Consider the following 23272-nt stretch of genomic DNA (forward strand, 5'->3'; position numbering starts at 1 on the left):
TTTTAATGTTTAATTTTGAGAGAGAGAGAGACAGACAGACAGACAGAATCTGAAGCAGGCTCCAGGCTCCGAGCTGTCAGCACAGAGCCTGATGTGGGGCTTGAACTCACAAACCACGAGATCATGACCTGGGCCAAAGTCGGCCGTTTAATCAACTGGGCCACCCAGGCGCCCCCCTTAGTGGTATTTTAAAAAATGTTATGTCACCATCAGTGGTGTCTTAGATTTGATAAAATATAAAGAGTCATTATCTTTTTAACTTATAAACTTGAACCCACCTATTTTTTAAAATACGTCACAGCATCCACACTTAATATGTCAAAATCTGTGCATACCCTGCAATGTTAAAAACCAATTACTCAAGAAGAACAACCAACAGAAATCTAGAAATTCCTCCTCCTCTGCAAAATCTGCTTACATAACACCTGACCAGGTTGATTCAAGGGCACTGATTTTTAAGGATTTTTTTTGTTGTTTTTTGTTTGGTTGGTTGGTTTTTATTTGTATTTTAGCCCTCTGTGGGGGAAAACACTAATTTGTTTTCCAAAGAGCTTAAATGCAAAAGCTGTTAGTTAGATAAATTACAAAATAAAATATACACTTAAAACTAAATACCATCCCCTTAAAGCCCAGAGGAAGCATCATCAGCGGGTGGGCCTGGGGAGGACTGCAGCCTGCGATTCCCAAGGGCAAAAGCCCATCCCTGGCCACTTTGTGCACGAGATAATGCTTTTTAGGCTCCAGTGATAAGAGGCTTTTCTCCTGCAACAGTTCTTTCTGCTGCATAATCCTCAGACATCCTCAGAGGTTAAACAGATAGGTGCTGTCGGCGGGAAATGGCATTAGTGGAGGCAGAGGTGGAAAAGGCAGCGGGGTAAGGGGGGAGGTGGAAAAAAAGTCTCTTCCTGCCACTGTAAAATAGCTGTGGTGGGGCAGCCCCGGGGACGGAGCAAAGGACACAGCGGCCTCTTAAAATGGAACAATCTGCTCCCTTCAGCCCAGCTTCCCGGTGTTTACATTTCAAGTCTACTTCCCATAGGAAATTTGGGCTGACAGAGAGGTGACCGTCTGGAATTTTTAGTCAAGGAGGCTTGAGGCAAAGAAGGAAGGTTTCTTTGGTTGCAGCTGTCTGCTGTCTGGGGCTGAGAACACCACCAAGTTCAACAGATGTGACTTCAGATTAGCAGGACTCCATCACCTCTGACTTATCTGTAACGGCCTTTATTTATTTATTTTTTTACGAGAGCCCTCCAAGCCTAAGCTTAAGAGAAAAGTGAAAAGTAGGAAATCGGTGTAACTTCTATAGAGGAGAACTCATTATTGATGACAATTTTGTAGTTGTTTTATTTCAGACAAGTTGGGTTTTGCTAAGGGAAATAAAATTTTCTTAATAGAGCATGATAAAAAAAAAAATCAAGCATAGAAATTTAGAAGTTTCTAGCCTCAGGTGATTCACGGGAAATTTCAAAAAAATCTCTCAAAAAATAAAAATCAAATACAAAATTCGTAGAACAGGATATGCCACTCAGTAAGCGTGAGGTAAGTCTTTGTTGAAGCAAAGTAAACAATGGAAACTTAATGGTAACAGAAGCCTTTCTTATAAGGCTAGAAAAATATATTTACTAGTCACAGTTGTACCCCAGAATTACTTTCATGATCTTGCCTATGTCAGCACTAACAAACATCCCGTAACATCACTTTAGGGGAAAAAAAAAATGAGTCGAGTACTTATTATCAAATTCCTAACACACTTCACTTGTTCATCATTTCTGAATGCTGCATATGGTAGTTTCCATAATTCGACTGCAATGTTTTAAGTGCTCCCTGAAACCTGACTGAAGAAGTCTATTGATATTGTTCAAAAAATATCCAGGGCACGGCTTCCGGTTACTCAACCTCTGTCCCCTACCAACCACTGCAACCTGGGGGAAAGATTTATGCCAGAAACACAGTCCCAACTGGACCGCATCTGGCTGCTTTCCCTGGAAAGAGAATGAAGGCTATGAGAGCTGGGAATCCAAGAGACAGGTTTCCTTCACAACCCCCGTAAGGACCCATTCTCCCATACCTGACCCATCCTGAAGGAGGAACCACAATTTGGGAAGAAAGGAAACACATTTCCTAAGCCTACTGCTGGGATTCATAAGGACCTAGAACCAAGGATGATGCTCGTAAGAAACACTTAAAGAAGAGATAGGTTTTGCTTATTTGCTGGGTAGTGCTTTGCTTAAGCAGCAGGGTAAGGATAGAGAACAGGATGGAAGAAACAAAACACGTATTACCAGAAACTCAACCCCTAAAATATAGCTTCGTTCAAGGACAGTGTCTGAACTTTTTAAATAAGTGCACTGGCAAATTACGTCCGGGTTCTCAGGCAGCACTGTTTTCCCAAAGAACAGTCTTTACAGACAGACTGGGATATCAATCTTAGACAAATAAAGTTATGCAATCAAGTTATGCAAATAAGAGGTTTAACGACCAAGACAGCTGAGCTGTACTTGAACTTGAACTTCGTCTTCAGGTTTCAAGCCTGAGACACGGAAGCAGTTTGGTGTTTGGTCGTGGGTCATTCTTAACTTCACTGGTCAGTTTTTGCAGCGCCGAAGGACAGGATTTTGGAATGGAAGATGTTGGAGATACTTGAAGCCAAGACCTTATCCTACCAGTGAGCAAAACCGGGGTCCACAAGGTCACAAGGTCCTTCCCTCTGCATAGCCTCCCTCCAAGCCAATGCTGTCCTACTGCACATGTCCCCTGAGCATGGTGGGTTCCTCCCCCCTCCCCCTTGCCCCAGGCTGCACTGTCGAGGCGACCACGGGAGCAGGCTGGGTGAACAAAATTCCTTCCTCTCGCCCTCGAGAATGCTGAGAGTCACAGACTATGTGCCACACTGTCAGTTTCTTTCCAGCTCTTTTTGTTCTGGTCAGTCGGGCTTTGAGGCACGTTATGGCCACCGTTCTTAGTGTAGATTTTTTTTTTTTTCCCTGCAGCCATTTCTCCTGACCCACAGGACTCATTAAATCTCACCCTCGATGGAGTTCTACTTGTCTTGAACATCAGATACAACTGTCCCTCCACCCTGGCCTCAGCTCTCCACGAATGCTTAGTACAGCTCAACTTCCTGACCTTCCTGTGAGGAAAGAGAGAAAGAGAAGCAAACCGAGCTGGCAGCTTTATCAATATTTACATATGATCTCATAATTTAGTCTTCATCAACAACCCCATGAGATAGGAGCTATGTCCACATTACAGATGAGAAAACTGAGGAGAGGTTCGGTAGCTTGGCATAGTTGCACAGTCAGGACGGAGAGTCAAAACCGCAGGTGAATCCACCCATCAGCCCACATCTCTCACTGCACCATGATGCCTCCCGGGACCAAGCAAAGTGTTACCCACCCTGTCCTTCTTGAGTCTTGGTTGCTTCCCTGAACATAAGTCTTTTGAATATGTCTCCCGCCAACCCTGACTCCCCTTCATGGGGTCACAGGAAAGGAGACAAGTGGAAATAAAGGAGAAATCGGTTACAATGATAGATTTACGATAGCCCAGGTTTCAACCTTCTGCCCACTCTTCCTCCTCCAAACAATGGAGAGATGTGGGAGAGGCAGCAGCACATGCTAGTGACCAGCTCAGAATCCAAGGCCAGCTGTGTGAATGCCAGTCCTGGCTCACCACTGGCTTGACGTGTGGAACTTTGTCAAGTCATGTAATCCTTCTGTGCCTCCGTTCTTAATATGCTGTAGAATGGGCACGGTCCTGCCATTATAAGGTTGTTCTGAGAATTAAATGAGAAAGTACAGGGGCGCCTGGGTGGCGCAGTCGGTTAAGCGTCCGACTTCAGCCAGGTCACGATCTCGCGCTCCGTGAGTTCGAGCCCCGCGTCGGGCTCTGGGCTGATGGCTCAGAGCCTGGAGCCTGCTTCCCATTCTGTGTCTCCCTCTCTCTCTGCCCCTCCCCCGTTCATGCTCTGTCTCTCTCTGTCCCAAAAATAAATAAACGTTGAAAAAAAAAATTTTTTTTTTTAAAAAATGAGAAAGTACATATAAATCCCACAGAACAGTACCTGGCACACAGTAAGCATCCGATAACCCTGGTGTATTCTCTCTCCCTTCCTCCAAACCAGTGTGTCAATGCCAAGGCCTTACATAGGCTCCCTTAGAACAATTTGCTTATAGAATAATCCTAGGCAAGGACATTTCTGAGTAAAACCGAGTTAAAGTCAGAGGATGTCAAGAGCAGCCAGAAAGGTGCTTGAGTGCCTGAGAAGCAGGCCATGAGGGTGTAAGGAAAGGATAAATGAAAGGAGAATGCCTCTGCCTCTTCAAGGTCAAGGTGGGAAAGTTCCGTGTATATTGCAAGAGCTTTAAGAACTTCTTTACTTTCACCTGCTGCCAAGATCTAATTTGTCTCCAGCTCCCAGCTTCTTCACCTCCCGCAGTCGGAAATCATCCAATTAAGAGGCTCAGCAAAGGTAGCGGAACACCGCCACCACCTGCAGCCCCCCCAAATGAATGACCACCTAGGGACCATCACCATCCCCATGAAGGCAATCCAGGGAGACGTCCCCTTCTGAAACATACCTTCGTCTCTCCCTCCCCATCCACTTCTGAGTCCCTGTGGCCAAAGGGCTAAGTTCTTTTGCTACCCCAGCCTCAGCCTTCGGTATCCTCACAGGCAAACAGCCTCTCCATGCTGTCATTTAAGAAATAGGAGTAATTGCTTTCAAACCCCGATAGCCTCTGAACTGAGCAGGACCCTGCAGTCCTTTGACCAGAGAAGCAACACCTGAAATATAAAGAGCACTGTCCCAGGAGCCAAGAGACTCAGCCTTAGTTTCTTCTCTAAGCCTACTGGCCACATGACGTTGGGCAAGTCACTGTTCTCGTCTGGCACTCAGTTTCAGCTTCTGTAAAATGGTAGATTAGACAAATACACACACACACACACACACACACACACACACACGATCTCCAACTTGAAGCTCTCCCCAAATAAAACTAAACCAAATACCTTCTACGTTACTAAAGCCTAGTCCTTGGACTGTACCTTAACCTTGGTGTTCACACACACATAATTAAATGAAAAAATAACAGAAGTCAAGCAGTTTAAAACGAGTCACGTTTGAAATTTCCTTTTTTTTTTTTTTTTTTTTTTGCCTTGGGATTCCTTAAAGGTAACCCTGGTTACAAACAGGAAGAGTTGACTTCAGACACTATAGTCCCCTACTTCAGCCAAAGTGCAGCTAATTCAGAATCAGGCAGATTGACCATTGAGTTCCTTTTCAGGAAAACAAGTCAACATCTGGATGACAACTCTGACACGGGAGATAATACGGCAAAAGACTCAACAAAGAGGGAGAAATATGTAACTAAGATGGAGACTAGCTCCTCTCCAATCTAATGTCTCTCATAGCACTTTCCCCTGAAGAAATAAGAAATTCCTGACCGTCGAGGCAAAAGGCAAAACCTGTGGACAAGAGCTCTGCCTGGGCCTCTGAAGTACCCGGCAGGGCGCCTCACCTATTTCCTGCAGGTGAAACCAGACTTGGACATTGCCTTTCTGGAAGCGAGATAAATTCTTTCTATAACCCCAGCCTTCCACTGATCTATGAGTGACATTTTTTCCCTCATCCTCAAGGATTATTTTTGGATTATCCTGGAACATTTTAAGCATAGTCCCAACAAATTACAAAGCTGCACGGATCTGTGCTAAATGTGTAATTTAAGAACCCCTTGACAGGGAGAGTAATCCTCCCTGAGAACTAATAAGAACTCGTAAAAATATATATGAAAGTTAAAGAGAGTTTCAGCAGAAGTCTGAACTTATTCATTGATCCTCAGCTAGACTGCGAGGGGGTACTGCCCCAACATGTGTATCCTGGAAGCTGCCTTGACAGGTGGATATGACAGGTGGATATGAGCTGCTGGCCGCCCTCCAGCCAGGACGAGAGTCGACTAACTTTTCCAAGGCAGGAAAGCACTTACCAGGTATGCTCTCTGTGTCACCAGGGTAAAGCTGTTCTCAGGAGTTCTGTTGGGAATGGAGTCCCTCGCCCACATGAGGAGACCAAGGCCTTCCTCAGCATAATAATTCAGAAATGGATGAGAGCCTTGGACACAGCTTCACCTTAGGCAATCAAGGTGACACATCTGAAGGGACTGAAAGACTCAAAAGTAGCTCCCCGCCCCCCCCCCCCCCCGCCCCGCCAGTCCCAACCACGCTACAAAAATGTCTCACATTCTCGCCAAAAGCATGCACGGTTATCGCACGTTCCCCTGGTCCTCCCCAGCCACGTGTCCTGACTTAGGTGGAAATTTCCGCTGCCCTGACCTTACTCTAGGGTAAGCGCAAGGGAAAGCTTTACTGCGTGGCAGTGAGCACGCGGTCCTTCTTTGGCATCAGTTTGGGGTTAAGCCTGGCCTCTTATCTCGGCCCAGAAGCCCCTGTACTCCACTCTACAGCCTGCTGCAGGATCCATGAGGGCAGATCACACTGGGACAGACAACAGCGTGACGGCAGTGTCCTCGGTTACAGTAAAATGATCATGCAGACCAAAATCTGATGACCCTGCTGTGTTGGGTTCAAGTTTCCTCATTCTTCAAAGTTGAGATTCAAAGAGAGCAAGTCTTCCCCCCAGGATCAAGCAGCCTTTTAGTAGAAGACCCAGATCTGGACCTCAGGTGTCACAGTCCAGTGTCATTTCTGCTGCCGTGGCGCCTTCTGGGCACCGCGATCCAGCCTCTGAAGAACAAGCCCGTGGCTCCACTCAACCAGCTCATGCTTGTTGAAGGGACTGCATTTCAGATATTCTTACTCTGTGCAGCAATCTGGCATGCCTCCCTTCCAGCTCTCCTCAACACCACTATTTGGACACTGAACGAAGAAAATATTCTATGCAGCCGTGCACGCTCTCAGCTTCTGAGGAAAGAAGGGGCGCGCTGCAGCGTATAGTTGGTTGTGCATGTCCACTGCCTCGCTCGGACCCTCTCTCTACGCAAAGCACATCGGTCCCCTGAGCGAACGACGAAAGGTAGGCGACCAGACTACACCCCAAACCACTGCCTCCTCCCTCTATGGCTCTGGTTTGCCTAAGAGGCAAGATATAGCAGGTGCATGGCAGGTGCCCCCCGTGAGGTGGACCCACGAGGTGAGACTAAGGTCTCTTGGCAAAAACTGGTATCTATCAGGAGGAGGTGGAGAAACCCTGGAGTAATTTTTCAGCAAAATACAGGGTAACTGCCACCTTTTCCTCCCCCCCGCCCCCCATATCCGATGGTCCTGTTTTATAACTCAGCCCTTCAGCAGTCAGACTGGGAAATAGTTGCTGCTAAATATAAGGTAGAACACGGAGGCTAGAATTCAAGCAGCTGTCCAAGAAGAACCAGACTGCTTCTCCAAGCCGTACAAGGCACCGGGAGGCAAGATACAAAAAGAAGTGCTAAGAAGGGCGCCTGGGTGGCTCAGTCGGTTGAGCATCTGACTTTGGCTAAGGTCATGATCTCCCGGTCTGTGAGTTTGAGTCCCGCGTGGGGCTCTGTGCTGACAGCTCAGAGCCTGGAGCCTGCTTCAGCTTCTGTGTCTCCCTCTCTCTCTGCTCCTCCCGCCCCTTCTCACGCTCTGCCTCTCTCTCTCAAAAATAAATGAACATTTGGGACTCCTGAGTGGCTCAGGGGTTAAGCGTCTGACTTCGGCTCAGGTCATGATCTCATGGTTTGTGAGTTTGAGCCCCGCGTCGGGCTCTGTGCTGTCAGCTCAGAGCCTGGAGCCTGCTTCGGATTCAGTGTCTCCTTCTCTCTCTGCCCCTCCCCCACTTGTGCTCTGTCTCTCTCTGTCTCTCAAAAATAAATAATAAATAAAAGTAAATAAATAAACATTTAAAAAAATTTATTTTAAAAAAGCTGCTAAAAGACAACGCTATGGTATATATCAGGGGCTGGCCAACTAGAACGTGCAAGACAAGCCCCCTATTCCTACAAATAAGGTTTTCCTGGAACACAGCCACGTCCATCATTTACATGTTGCCTATAAGGCTGTTTTCATCCCATAAAAGCAGAGCCGAGTATAGCAACATAGACCGTATAACCTTCGAATGCTGAAATACGTCCTAGCTTGCCGACCCCGGTAGAACGTAGAGAAAATATTACCATGGAAAGGATAAGTCCATATCTAAATATAAAGCCAATAAGGAGTCTTGTTTGACTGTCTATGAGGCTTTCTGCCATTTCCGAGAGCACTGCCTCCAGCAGCAGATTAAGTAAACCAAGAAGGAACCATACCCTGCATGCAGGGAAAACCACATTTCCAGCAAGCTCTTTTAAGGTAGCAGTTTTGACGCTATGTAAGCACAGCTGCACGCACTATAAAGGAGACTTGTGGTCATCATTTCTGTGACTGAATCAGGAAACAAACCGAGAGACTACCAGAGAGGACAGAAGTGATGATGACGAGTCACTTCTCTACCATCTCTCCTTACAAACCACGGACCACATGGCCAGCAACGTACTGAGCGCTGGGCACACACTCCCTTCACTCCCACAACAAACGATCCGTTAGTATGATTCCGATTCTATACACATGGAAAACGAGGCACCGAGGGGCTAAATAACTGGACCTTGATCTTGATCACATAGCCACTAAGTGGAACCAGACTCCAGAGAACTTGCTCTGAAGTGCATATGAGAACAACTTCTTTCTAACCTTCTAAACAGAGGCCCAGAGAAGTGAAAGGTCTTCACTGAAATGGACAGGGAATGGCAATTCTAGAATTTTAGAACCCAGCTTTATTGCTGTCATTTCCAGGGTGTAGTGTAGTGTTGCTCTCCTCCCCAAACCCCTGGCCTCCACTGCCTCTGCTGCTCTCACCTCCGACCCAACCAAGGGCCGCCTCCCACTGGCTTCCTTGCTTGAGGGCACCCACAAGACTGAGCCATTTGCATTCTGCTTAAACGCAAGCACCGAAGCATTCACGAATTAATTCCCTCTCTTCACGTCACCCAGCTCTCCAGTGTCCAAGAGCCCAAGTGTTCCACATTGGAGAAGCATATCAGATGGAGGAATATCAGCAAATTTGGTAGCTGGTTTTTGCATATTTTAAAGCACTACTGTCACGAAAGCTTCCTTTGGCTCCGAATAATAACCCTTGGTATCTACGGCAATTTCGTGTAAAGAACCCACCTTAAGATCTTTATGTGAAACCCCTCACACCAAATATGATTATAAGCCAAAGGAAAAAAATCCAATATTTGAATGGAAAACAATGCAACCTGGAAAGGGATGAGGTAGATTAATTAGTTCATGGTTGCTCTAGACCAGTGTTATCCAATAGAACTTTCTATGATGGAAATGTTTCAGAGCTGTCCTGTCCAATCTGGCCATTACTAGCTACATGTGGCTACTGAGCCCCTGAACGGTGGCTGGCACAACTGAGGTACTGATTTTTTTTTTTTTTTATTTTAGTTACTTTTACCTTTACGTGAAATAGCTCGGGTGGCTACCACACGGGCCAGCTGGACTCCGGACCACCCCTCTGAGGGCCCTGGGCTATTGCCCAGGCCTGGGGACACACAATAAAACCCAGTGTCTGCTCTCTAAGAACTTAGAAACAATGTGGGGAGACAAACCACATAGACACAAACAGTTAAACAGTGCCAGACAATAAGAGCAAAAGGAGTTAAGAAATAGCATCTTAGAATCTAGTTCTACAGAATGAGTCCCTTCCCCTTTTGCTGCGAAAGAGTTGCTTGAGAAAGAGTGCACCAGCCGCCGCGTGTACTATTGTTTTTGCAGTCAATTTCTAGGAGGTGCCGCTGTCCTTATATGTCATGTGCTTGAAGTAGCCACACCAGAACGGCTCACTGTCCCTGGCCAATGCTTACTGTCTCCCCGAGACACAGAACTCAGAAGGTGCTAGTCAGGAGCCAAGTTCAGTTTAAACGAGATAAATCCACTTCCTTGGTCTCTCACTCTTTTATTCCTCATTTTTCTCCATATCCTGAAGTCTGAGAGAGAAAGGAAATACGATCGAGGAGAAATACTGTCCATTTTTTGTTCCCTTTATCACCTTGCAGAGGCTCCTGTCTGTATTCTCCTCTCTTATCCATAGAAGCATTTTTCGGGGTGACTTCCACTCCTCGCCCTGCCTTTCAAACTTCCCCTTCCAAATCCCTCGGACAACAGGTTGCCCGGGATCGCAACTTCACACTTTTTGCAAATAGCTAAAGAGAAGGGGGGATAAAGGAAGGAAGAAGAGAGAGAAGTGGGAATGGAGAGAGAAGGGGAAGGAAGGAAGGAAAGGTAACTAGAAATGGCCCACAAAGGAACAGCCATGAGAGAGCGGCGACAGATTCCCGTCGTCGGCCATACCCTCAGCTACAGTTCTCTCTCTTCCACGGTTACCAGGAAGGGAATAGAGAGACTATTTTGAGACCATTTGAGCCTCTCGCGTTGCAATGTATGGCCAGTTGTGCACAGGCTAAATTTCACTATCTTTGCGTTTGTGCTTTTTGTGACAAAGCAGATCAAACAAAAACTACTGTTTCCCATGTGACCTCCCAATGAATGTGAACCCACACTTCTCTTCATTTTAAATTAAATGGAACATCTTGGTCCCACCATTGACCCATTATGTTGGGGTTATACTACAGAAAGAAGGAACGTTTTTAAAAGTGACAAAACGATGACAAATGGACCATTAACAACAGACATACATCTTGAGGGCACTCATGACGCAGTAATAAAGAGTGACATAGATTTTTATGTATAAAACTTCTGGGGCGTCTGGGTGGTTCAGTCCGTTAAGCAGCCTACTCTTGATTTCAACTTGGGTCACGATCTCATGGCTCGTGAAACTGTGCCCCACATCAGGCTCTGCACTGATGGTGAACTGCTGTTTGGGATTCTCTCTCTCTCCCTCTCTCTCTGCCCCTCTCCCGCTCCCGCTCCCACGTGCGTGTTCTCTCTCTCTCTCTCAAAATAAATAAATACATTTTTTAAAATTCTGAAGGGACTTCTAATTCTGTTGCTGCAATAGATGCATTACAGGAAACCACAGTCCAGACCCAATCAACCAGACATAAAATTGCTACGACTTCAAAAAGGAAGTATACAAGTACCACAGCACCTTCGGTCTTCGATCCTCTTGGCCATATAACGTCTCATCTGGTGTTTCCAACACTAGGATTCCATGAAAGCAGGATTGCAGTTTGCAGGTATTCAACTTTAAAACTCCTAACCTAAGTCTATAGTGGGTAAAGAGGGCTGAGTGGGGCCAAATAAAGGAGAGGCTCTTGTTGGGAAAACGGATGGGAACCAATGGCCCCGCGTCAGAGTGCTGAAGGTCTATAAGGCACTCAGGATCACAGCCAGGGTTGCTAAGGTAGGGAGAGATAAGTGACGTCCTACATGTACATGATCTCTTATGGAGCACGCCCCAGGGCTAGGTGATTTTATCCCCTCTCATCCTCATGAACAACTCAGTGTGAAATGGGTGAGGATCACAAAAAGATCTTATTATACAGGATTATCTGCTGCCCAGAACTCACTGCAATCAGATCAACAAGGTATTGTTTCCAGAGGCCTCTCTGAGCCCCTGGGACGGTTATTAAACAGAACCTTGCTTTGTAATGGGATTTTACCTGGTTGCACCTTTGAGAATAGCAATTTGGAAAGAAGAGACCTTCCTTAGGTCTTCACACTTTTTGCAATATAAACATTGCAATGCAAAAACCTGGGGGAAAAGTTTAAATACGGGAAGAGATCATTGTACCCGAATGAGACTACTGTGATTTAGCTGGAAAAGCATAATCCCGAGGTACTGATTTGAATGCAGGAGTTATGGTTTTATTTGACTTGGCACTTCCATCCTTTTTACGAGACAGGAGATTGTTTCAAGGGCACAGGCATGGGACACAAGGGCACGGGACACAAGGTGGTCCTAAGAATGCCTAAAGGTCACTGAATTAAGCTGCTTTCTACCGCCGAACCAGTTTTACTTCTTCAACTCGCAGTGTTCTCAAGAATTCTGACAGCTATGACCGCGATCTAATCGGTAAGTGCAACTACTACAGGAATGGAGTCACTTTTTTTTTTTTTAATTTTTTTTAACGTTTACTTATTTTTGAGACAGAGGGAGACAGAGCATGAACGGGGGAGGGTCAGAGAGAGGGAGACAGAGAATCCGAAACAGGCTCCAGGCTCCGAGCTGTCAGCACAGAGCCCGACGCGGGGCTCGAACTCACGGATCGCGAGATCGTGACCTGAGCCGAAGTCGGCCGCTCGACTGACTGAGCCACCCAGGCGCCCCGGAGTCACTTTTTTAATAAAGTAGGAGGAGGGTTCCGGACATTTACAGAATCCAGCAAGATGTTCTTTGCTCGTGTTCTCCTAATTAGATATATCAGAACAAGTGTCCTGACTGGCCATTTAAAGGGCAATTCAATGAAATAGCTGATCCTAGACCGATCCTGGACCAGAGGAAAAAGGTATGCTATCCATCGAGGGCTTTACTGGGTCAACTGACAACACTGGAATATGGGCAGTGAATTAAAATACTGTAGCCAAAAATAAATAAATAAATAAACCCAGGAGCTCTTGATAACGTTAAAAAAATAAATAAATAAAATAAAATAAAATAAAAATACTGTATCCATGTTAAATTTATTAAGTTTGAAAATGACTACGTTTTTTAAAGAGAGTATCCTTGGGGCGCCTGGGTGGCTCAGTCAGTTAAGCGTCCAACTTCAGCTCAGGTCACGATCTCACCCTTTGTGGGTTCGAGCCCCACGTCGGGCTCTGTGCTGACAGCTCGGAGCCTGGAGACCGCTTCCGATTCTGTGTCTCCCTCTCTCTGCCCCTCCCCTGCTCGCACTCTGTCTCTGTCTCTCAAAAATAAACATTTAAAAACTTAATTTAAAAAATTTAAAAAAATATAGAGACTATCCTTACTGTTAAGAAATGTATACTAACGTACCTAGGCTTAAAGGGCCATGAAATGACTCAGAAAAATTATTGTATGCATGTACATATGTATATAGGTCTTCCTTAACTGGTGATGGGGTAACATCCTGATAAACCCATCGCAGGTTGAAAGTATCATTTAATACAGTAAGTTGAAAATGCATGTAATACACCTAACTCATTATTCTCAACTAAGAAAAAAATACACCTCACCTATCAAACATCACAGCTAAGCCTAGCCTACCTTAGACATACTCGGAACACTTACATTAGCATACAGTTGGGCAAAATCATCTCACACAAAGCCTAGTTTATAATAAAGTGTTGAGTACCTCGTGTAATTTACTGCATACTGTACTGAAAGTGAAAACCAGAATGGTTATTTGGGTACATCAGGGCTATAAGTGTATTGGTTGTTCACCCCCGTGACCGCGTGGCTGACTGAGAGATGCCTGTCACCCAGCATCATGACAGAGTATCATTCTGCACATCACTGGCCCAGAAAGACCAGAATTCACAATCTGAAGTACAATTTGGAGTGAATGTATGTAGATATCACTTTGGCAACGTCGTAATGTCAAAACACCTGAAGTTGAACCATCATTAAGTCAGGGACATTCTGCATAAATACACTACGTATTATGTAACACTATTTTATATATATTATATAACATTATGCTATATGTAACAAACTCGTCTGTGTTACTACGCATGTCACAACACAAAGTCTGTATGTAATTTTATATAAAAAGAGCAAATAAGCAAAGGGACAAAAGTTAACCACCGGTCGATCTGGGCACAGGTATATGGGTATTCTTTGTACTATGGCCAATATTTCCATAAGTCTGAAATTATGTCCAAATAAAACTACGTTTTATGAAAAAGGAGGGGAGAATTAATTGAAGCCTTCCTTCCCCAGCTGGGTTGCCTGCAAAGAGACATCTTATTCAAATCTATGCAGGCTCTATCCCAAACAGGATGTTCCCCCCGGTCTGATTTTCACTCAGACTAGCAAAAGGAAGCAAAATGAGTTTTGGGTTTTTTTTTTTAACTTTCCCTAAATTTCTGATTATAAAAATTGCATGAGCTTATTATAGAAAATTTGGGGAGAAGAACAGAAAACTAATAAAGAAGGGGAAAACAGCACTCAAAAATTCCACTATACCCCACCAAACTGAAAGAAACATTATTTTTATTCTGGCGTATTTCTTTTCAGTCTTTTCCCAACATTTTAAGAGAACCAGGATTTTATTGTGTAAAGTGCGTAGCCTGGGTTGGCTTTGTTGTTTTTATTTTAAGCTAGTGTAAACATTTCCCTATGTCGCGGGTAAAAAGAACAAAACCTCATTAAATCGTCAATGTCGGGGCGCCTGGGTGGCGCAGTCGGTTAAGCGTCCGACTTCAGCCAGGTCACGATCTCGCGGTCCACGAGTTCGAGCCCCGCGTCGGGCTCTGGGCTGATGGCTCAGAGCCCGAGCCTGTTTCCGATTCTGTGTCTCCCTCTCTCTCTGCCCCTCCCCGGTTCATGCTCTGTCTCTCTCTGTCCCAAAAATAAATAAACGTTGAAAAAAAAAAATTTAAAAAAAAATTAAAAAAAAAAAAAAATCGTCAATGTCAACACCGTATTCCACTACATGGATATGCCATAATTTACTTATCCATTTCCCTAAAACTAGGCCTTCGATTGATTATTTTTAATTTTTATTTATTACACAACATGCTGAGTTAAAAGTTTAAGGTCTTTGGGCTCATATCTTTTTTTTAGTATTTCCACGTTATGCCTTGATGAGAGATTCACAAAAACTGAATTACTGGGGCAAAGGGCATAAACATTTTTAAGACTCAACACAGGGGTGCCCGGGTGGCTCAGTCGGTTGAGCGTCTGACTCTTGATTTTGGCTCAGGTTGTGATCCCACTGGATTGAGCCCCCGAGGATTCAAAGAAAGGGAAGTTACTACCACAAGTTAAAAACTGCACTCGTCACATCAAACTTAGCTGCTGGGACACGTCCTGTTGGCTGTTTTTAGCCTTCGAGAAAAGGAAAAACTGAAATATTCTAGCCTGTATCAGCACACACTGACCACTCGGTAGAAGACACAGGGTCCAGCTTCGGATGATAACCAGTAGAGTAAGCTTTGGGTGTCTATAATCTCAAAGACTTTCCTAGCCTCCTGATAGAAATGGGATCCTCAAAACACGAGGGGAAAAGCACTTGTGAGAAAGTGACAGGAATCTAAAAGCAAGGTTCAGATTCAAAAAGGCAAACTTAATGAAGACAAGATGGGTTTTTCGCCCTCTATTTCTCCAGCAGCCTCGTATTGTAGAAGCAAGGGACCTAACAGTCAGGAGATACGGAGTCAGCCCCATCTGGGCTGAACAAACAACCAGCCTGGGTCAAGGACACGGCCAAACTTCCCTGAACTCTATCTCCCCGCTTGTTAAATGACATGGTTGGACAAAGTCCCTAAGGGTCATTCTCAGGTCTCTGATTTGTCAACATTCTCCTTTAAATGTGCCGGGGAGAAAAGGGCAGACTGGTTATTGTCTGTGAATGTATTACGTCAAATGCGGACCACCTCATTTTTCATAGCACAACTCGATCCAACAGCACACGGTATACAGCAGCTTCCAGAAACTTTGCCTTTCCCACTCCTTCAGGCAGCGAGGACTAAGAAAGGACAGGCATGGGGATCTGTGAGCAAAGGAGGAGAGAAGGCTCACCATGGCCATTGCAGTAGTAGATCCACTTCTCCCGGTTCTGGGTTGGGGTCGTGGATTTCTTCAGCCCTGCCTTTTCCACAATGGCGCTCGGATCCTGCCGGGGCCCCTTTTTCAGAGTCCTTGAGCTTTTCCGGATACTGCATACCACTATCACCACAAGCACCAGCAGCAGGAAAAGCACAATCATCCAGGGCAAATGTTCATTGATGTCAAAATGCTTGTGTAAATTCTGTCTGGGGTGACCCCTCTTGAGGCCTTTGATGGGCGTGCTGGACTTCTCCCCCCCAGTGGCCTCCATGGATGGCAGCAGCTTCAGGATGTGTCTGTGGTGGGGGCCTTGCTGGTGGTTGACTACCTGGAGGTTTGGGAAGGTCTGGTTCACGCCTTCCTCACCCCTCGCTGAGCTTGTGTTGTTGGGGACTGTCCCTTCCTGGATGCCACTCGGTACCTTTGGTCTAACAGAGGCAGAAGAGCTGGATTCTGTTGAGTTCATGCCTAGAAAAAAGGAGGGGGGGAGAGCTTTTCTATATTTGGGGATCTGTATATTCCTCCTCTTCCTGTTCATCTTCAAACCAGGCCAGATAACGCAAGATGTGAACTGTTGGAGCTTAAGAGTAATTTATACTGCACGTTTTCGTAAGGCCTCTCACGGCACTTTTACGTGGAAGGTAAAAACTAAACCTAACAGCTAAACTCACTTCCTCATGGCAAAACCAACAGCATCCTCAGGGACCCAACATCTGAGCTTCAGGGCAGCTTCTCCTATGCTTCACGTTCAGAGCAGACCCATGAATGTTCAGGGTTCTAGTCAACTCTTAATTGTGCTGATTATTCACAAAACTAATCTAATTCCTTTACTCCTCCTCCTTTTGACCATTTCAGGATACAATGGGAAAACTGAGACTATAACTAAGGTAGGGAAAAAGAGCTCAAACTCAGTTCCAAATCCAACCAGGGAAAGCTTTGGTGAGGAAAGTCAGTGAATAAAACAAAGCAGGACTTAGCATCGGCTATTAATAGATTAGTAAATTTGGGGCAGCTTAGTGGACTTCTTTCAGAGAAGCTTGCACATACTCCTGGTGAGAGAGCCAGGGATTTCGAGTCCCAAGAGACAGGACCTAGACTGCATCCTTCACTGAGAAAACCTGGACAGTTCATTTGAGCTCTTTGAGCCCATTTCTTCATTTCAAAATGGCGGTTGTGAGAAGGCCCTCCTTACAGAGTTATCATGAAGGTCCAGTGTAATCACACACAAAGAGTATGCTAGAAAGCACAACTCAAGTTGGCTATCATCTCATGAAAATTAATCAAAAAGGACTTGGAAATAAATAATAAATTTTATATTCTGCCTGACGTCCAAATCCTAACAACTAAGATACTTGATGAAGGGCATAAAGTTAAAATAATTGGAAAAAATTAAACTTATAGGCGCACCTGGGTGGCTCAGTCGGTTGAGCGTCTGACTTTGGCTCAGGTCATGACCTCACAGTTTGTGGGCTGAAGCCCCATGTTGGGCTTTGTGCTGATGGTGTGGAGCCTGCTTCAGATTCTCTGTCTCCCTCTCTCTCTGCCCCTCCCCCAGTGGCTCTCTCTCAAAAATAAACATTAAAAAACTTTTTTTAAAGAAAAAAATTAAACTTATTATTTTCCAAATGTGAATGCCAGTTATGTTCAACATGCTACAAATTTGCTTGTTTCCTGAAACTTCTTTCTTTCTCCTTTTATGCCCCAACTTGTTTCTAATATTCATCCTTCCCTTCCAGGCATCATGGTATTTTCTGCCCTTATCCCTCCTTCTTTCCTTCTGGCTGTGTCTATCCAGGATTGATTCCATATTGGAAAACTTTTGAGTCTGGACGGAACCTTGAACATCATGTATTTAACAAGTTTGAAACCAAGGCCTGAAGAAGTGACTTACATAAGGCCACACACTACCTTTATTTCTCTCGTTCTTATTTTTAAACTTGATGTGACCTAGTTTTTAGATATTTGATCCCCCCCCCCCAACAGAAAACCTGAGTCTAAATGTTTCTAATACATGCAAAGAAGCCAGATTAAATTAGCCACGAAATGGAGGCCCCTTCCTCAAAGGGTGACTTTGGAATATACAAAATGGAGAAAACATCCTCTGTACAAGCCCATTTTCGGTAGTTCCACTGGGCTCAAAGCCTTTTTCAAATAAGTAACTCATGAGGTTAAGTTACCTTTGGGAATATAGGTGGAGGAAGGGACTTCATGGGATTCCATGTGCTCCGGGTATGAAAAGATGGCTGTGCCAGGGGAAGGTGAGGTCGTGCTGGAGGACGAAAGTGTGCCACAGACGTTGTCTGCTTCCTTGGTCCCCGGCTTGATCACCACCAGGTTCTGACTCAGACAGTCTGTGTATGCTTTGCATTTCATCACACTAGAAGGCACATCAGAGAAGGTACCCCGAGCACACTGCTTACACCGCACGTCCTCGGTCTCTGTCCCTTTCTTCCGCACGCCCCAACCCACAGGACACACCGTATGGGGGGTGCAGGTACCATTAAACTGGAACATGCCAGGTGGGCAAGTGCATTCTCGGTCAGTCAAGGCAGCACAGGGTAATTTCTCAACCATCGGCCATGGGCATGGCTGACTACAGTCATGGCATTTCTCTATGCCATTCTCATGCCTGGTAAAGGTCCCCACAGGGCAGCTACTACAGACACGCAGGCTTGTGTTGGTACAGTGCTCGGACACATACGTTCCTGCCGGACATTTGTCACAGGTTAGCACCTGGCCAGTGGCACGGTCCACATGGTGGTATTTGCCAATGAGATTTGGGGCCTTCTGTTCTGGCTGAGCTGTGGTGGTGCTAAGGAATCCAAGCTGAAAGAAATAAAAGGGGAGGGAGAAGGGATAAAAACCAAGAAGGTGTTAGATGGGAACAGAGGAGAAGAAAGAAAAGAACACCACAACCACCATCGCTCCCATTAGAGATCCAACCGGTCCCATAGCCTCTCAACACAGTAGGAAGAGACCCAAGACTCTGATTCCATCCTGAGGCCTGATTTGGTTTTGTTGCGTGACCTGTGCCTCAACTTCCTTCTTTTTCTGCCTGTAGTGACATGAAGTTGATGATACCGCTCAAATCGATTACAAAAAAATCAACTGAGAATATGAACATGAAAACACTCTGCAGTTCATATTCAAAATGCTATACGGGGGCGCTTGGCTGGCTCAGTTGGTGGAGCTTGCAACCCTTCACCTCAAGGTCGTGAGTTCAACCCCCATGGTGGGCATGGAGCTTACTTAATTTTTTTTTTTTCAAATTAAAAAAAAAATTGTTTTTAAATGCTGTGTAGAAGTGAAAAGTCCTAATGCAAGAAGAAACTGACTTCCTGAATAGTTGTCTTCCTTCTCGTGGCCCAAATGTTCAGTTGCCATTGCTTGGTACCAGGACAAAGCAACTGAGAAGTATGACGATGTCTATTTAATTATGGCACCAGATTGCTCACATGGGGTTAACTGATAATGCATGATTTTTTCAAAGCTTTTCTCTATGCAACGCCAAACATTTTTTGGTTTTGTTTTATTTGCAAAACAGAGGCAGGCCCTTGGCATTCTTAATTTGCTTTCAACAATAGAGTCGATGCTTTTAGATGTACATCCTGTTCTGCTCAGCCTCTGAAGACCATGGTTGCGGGAGCATGGACCTACAGACACCTAGGGGGTCCAAACACAAAGCTGGGTCCAGCAGAGACTCAACATACGTAAATTTAATTCATAGGACGGAAACTTCACCCAGCTAGATTTTACGCTAGCTTCCAAACTGAAAACTTCAGAGAAAGTAAATTATATTTGTGGTACTAAATCTTGAGGTCCTTCCGAGAGGGGAGAAAAATATTTAAGAATGAATATTAAGAGAGAGCTTTTCTGCATGAATGAAGGTTGAGAGGGTCCAACAAGCAAGTTCCCACTGCCCTCCTCAAAATGGAGAAAGGTCAAGCATCAAGAAAATAATGGCTGCCTCAAACTACCAGATACCCATCAGGGCAATTTCCTTCTAAATTAGAACCAAAAACTAGGAGAATAAAAGCAGAATTTTTTCAAAAATTGATCAGAGCTCCTGTCTCCTTAGCACCCTGCAACTTAACCCAAGATTCAATTCCCCTCCACCGCAAAATTTAATTAAATCAAAAGTATCATCCCTTACTCTCTCCCAGGGCCGCCTCCAGTTAAACAACAATACTGAAAACAAATTTTTAGCTTGTGAGAATCTAGTCATCGTTTCTTTAATCTGAGACACACACAAAAAAGCTAGTGGTTGATTTTTCTTGGTAAGAAACTTAACTGCAGGTTGGACTGTGAAGAAAAAGAATCTCCTGCTTAATAATGATAAATTCTCTATCATCCCCTTTTTGCTTCTGGCTTTCTTTCCTTTTCTTGGTCTTTCTGTTTGCAAAATCAGCCCAGCCACACTCTTCTGAGCATTGCAGACGTATTAGATTGAGGGAAGAAAGCCCATCACCATCGTGTGGAGCCCAAGTTCCATTTGTCAAGCACATGAGGACAAATCTTGTCCCCATCTCCTTGACACTAAGGACCGACCCAAGAGGCCACAAAAGTGGCCCTGCTCTGTGTTGCTCCAAGTTCCTTTATATGTAGCTTCTAAGTGCAAAAGCGCTTCTAGATGGACACAATGTTCTGGAAGTTTGAAAGATGTATAAACAACCCAAATGGCAGGTTATTACACTTTTGTAAAGGAGATAAATCAGAGAACATACAGGAGATCTGGCCAGAGAGTGGTGGTCAGGACAACCACCATCTTGCTGTGCAACGTATGGGCTCTGAGTCTGGCCCCTACCTGTGCAAGGCTAGACAGTCAGCCAGGCATCTACTCCAGGGTGGCTCTGCAGAACAAGCATAGTGGTGAATAGCAGTGTGTGTGTGTGTGTGTGTGTGTGTGTGTGTGTGTGTGTGTCCAGGCATGGGGTTGAAGCTTGTCTTCTATAGCTTCACTTCACTCCCCAGGGTGCACACTTCTCAGGGATGCATCAGCCCCTGACTACCGAATTACCAGAGGTCCCCCTCTCCGCCCCGCAGCAGCACACAAAACCCACTTCCAGATCCCACTGCACCCCCGCTCTTCGCCACTCATTAAGTAGATGTTTCAGTTCTCTGTTTCTTTAGAATAATTTGTCAGATTTCTAACTGAAGCAAAGCTCGGGGCTCTTTAACTGCATCATACTAAGTAACCCACTTTATAGACAATGGGGCTCTAAAAATGGACCTTTCAATTACCTCATGTTACAGGAGGCAATTCTGGCTCCTACACACGGAGTTAACAATGATGCCTCAACATCTCACCCTGACTGAACGCTAGAAATGAGATTTGTGCAGAACTAGGCATCTGGAACACACTGGACAAACATGTAGTGAAGACCTACTATGTGTATACGAGGCACCATGCCACCGGCTGACAAGAGAGCCCCGTGAACTCCATCCCAGCCCCATGCAGTGCACCTTCTAAAGCAAGGTGGACAGAAACAACGAATTACATCAGGTATTACTTAATTCCAATTGAGATTACTGCTAAGGAGAAACACAGAGTCCCGTGAGGGGGAGGTTAGCACATGCTTCCTAGCTCAGGGATGTTATGGAAGTGTTTGGAGTCGTTCCGAAGGACAGAGAAGCAGAATTTAATTCTGCGCAGGGGGAAGGGAGGGCGGATTAGGCAGAGGGAGCCCCACAGCAAAATTCTGAAGCAGAGGGGCACCTGGGTGGCCCCGTTGGTTAAGCATCTGACTCTTGGTTTCGGCTCAGGTCATGATCTCACAGTTTGTGGGATCGAGCCCTACATCGGGCTCTGCGCTGACAGTGCAGAGCCTCCTTGGGATTCTCTCTCCCTCCCTCTCCGCCCTTCCCCTGCTTGCATGCTTTCTCTCTCTCTCTCAAAATAAATAAATAAACTTAAAAAAAAAAAACTTGGAGCAGAATAAAGCTTAGCTCAAGAACGAAAAAAGTTTACGTGGCTCTACCTCAAATGCAACACAGTGGCCATAGTTAAATTTGGAGAGGCTCTGAATTTTGATCGTAATCCAAAACGCAATGAGAAGTCACTCTGCATTTATATGAGGGGGGGGACATATAATCACATTTGTGAATAAAAAAGTAACTGGCAGCAGAGTAGAGGGGGGAAAGTGGCTGGGGGGAGAATGGATGAAAAAAGGTGAAAGCCAAAGTGAAAGTCAGGGGTGGCTGGGATTAAGGGGGTGGCCATGGAAAGAGAAGAAAGCAATGGATTCGAGAGGTCAGAGCAGCTAGATTTGGTGAACAATTACCTATGGAAGGAGAGAGAAAAAAATCAATCATCTTCATATCAGACTTGAGAGCACCGTTCTCGAGGCTGCCCCTGAAGCCAGGAGCGTGCACCTGTGGGCCATGACAAGGTCAGGAGGGAGGGCTCCGAGCTCCCCATTTCTGCCCCAAACACAGCAGCTCTGATTTACCAATTTGCTAAGGGGGCTGGGGCTCCGAGTAAGAACTCATTTGAAGGAAGGATTACTCCTAAAACAAGTTTGCAAATCACTGCACTTGGGGGACCTCTAATATCTCCTCCAATTCCAAAGTCAATGGCAAAACCCCATCTGAGCTACAAAGCTGGAGGACAGTCTGTTGAGTGTCCGACTCCTGATTTTGGCAGGGATCATGATCTCAGGGTTGTGAGATCGAGCCCGGAGCCAGGCTCCATGCAGGTGTGGAACCTGCTTGAGATTCTCTTTCCCTCTCTGTCTTTCCCCTGCCCCTCCCCCCACATTCCCTATTAAAATGAATCTACTATATAAGTATTGTCAGCCTGTGGGAAGACCAGACCTGAATAAGAAAGGATATGTGCACTAAGATTTAGAAAACAGAAGACGTGTTTTTGTCCAGGTTATGCCTTAAGATCAGTTGCACCTTGCCTCACGTGTGTGTCAAATTAGGTACGTTGTACTAGATCCTATTCAACTCTAACCTTCAAGATCATATTCAACTCTGTCTGCGGCTATAGGTCAAGTTCCACCTCCTCCACGAAGGCTTTACAATTACTCCTATGTCTAGGATTCCAAGCAGATGAGTAAGCTCTTCATCACATTTCCTGTTTCTAGTCTTCATTTCGGTGACTAATTACATCTTGCTGGTAATGTTTGTTGATGGCCTCATAAGTGTATATAGTTATCTTCCCATAATGATTATAAGCAGCTCAAGGCCAGGGACAACCACATGGATTGCATTTCCTTCCTTGCTGAACCACTTCAATAATGACGACCATGGAAATCATAAACAAAGCAACCTCTGAGCCAGGGGTCAGCGAACTAAATCGCACATGCTACTTATTCTTGTAAATAAGTTTTACTGCAATGCAGCCATTCATTTAGGTATTGCCTATAGCAGCTTTCAACTACAACAGCAGAGCCGGATAATTCCAAAAGAGACCAGATGGCCCACAAACTTAAAAATATTTACTATCTGGCCTTTTACAGGAAAAAAAGCCAACTAATACCTGGTCTGGGAAGTCAAAGGAAATGTCAAAAAACGCAGGGACCAGGAGCCCACTCATAGGAACCCCCAGACCTTCTCTCAGTCTAA

At 45.2% G+C, this 23272-nt stretch overlaps 1 protein-coding gene across 1 annotated transcript in view; it reads right to left on the reverse strand.

The window, feature by feature from the left end:
* TNFRSF21 (TNF receptor superfamily member 21) overlaps positions 1-23272 on the reverse strand; it is a 76511-nt gene that overhangs the window by 38808 nt on the left and 14431 nt on the right. The window contains exons 2-3 of the mRNA XM_043591608.1: positions 17881-18529; positions 15677-16171 (exon numbers count right to left, since the gene is read on the reverse strand). Of these exons, the coding sequence (XP_043447543.1) occupies positions 15677-16171; positions 17881-18529 (1144 nt within the window). The remainder of the gene's footprint in view (positions 1-15676; positions 16172-17880; positions 18530-23272) is intronic.

This window comes from Prionailurus bengalensis, chromosome B2, assembly GCF_016509475.1.
Source record: "Prionailurus bengalensis isolate Pbe53 chromosome B2, Fcat_Pben_1.1_paternal_pri, whole genome shotgun sequence".
Lineage (NCBI taxonomy): Eukaryota > Metazoa > Chordata > Mammalia > Carnivora > Felidae > Prionailurus > Prionailurus bengalensis.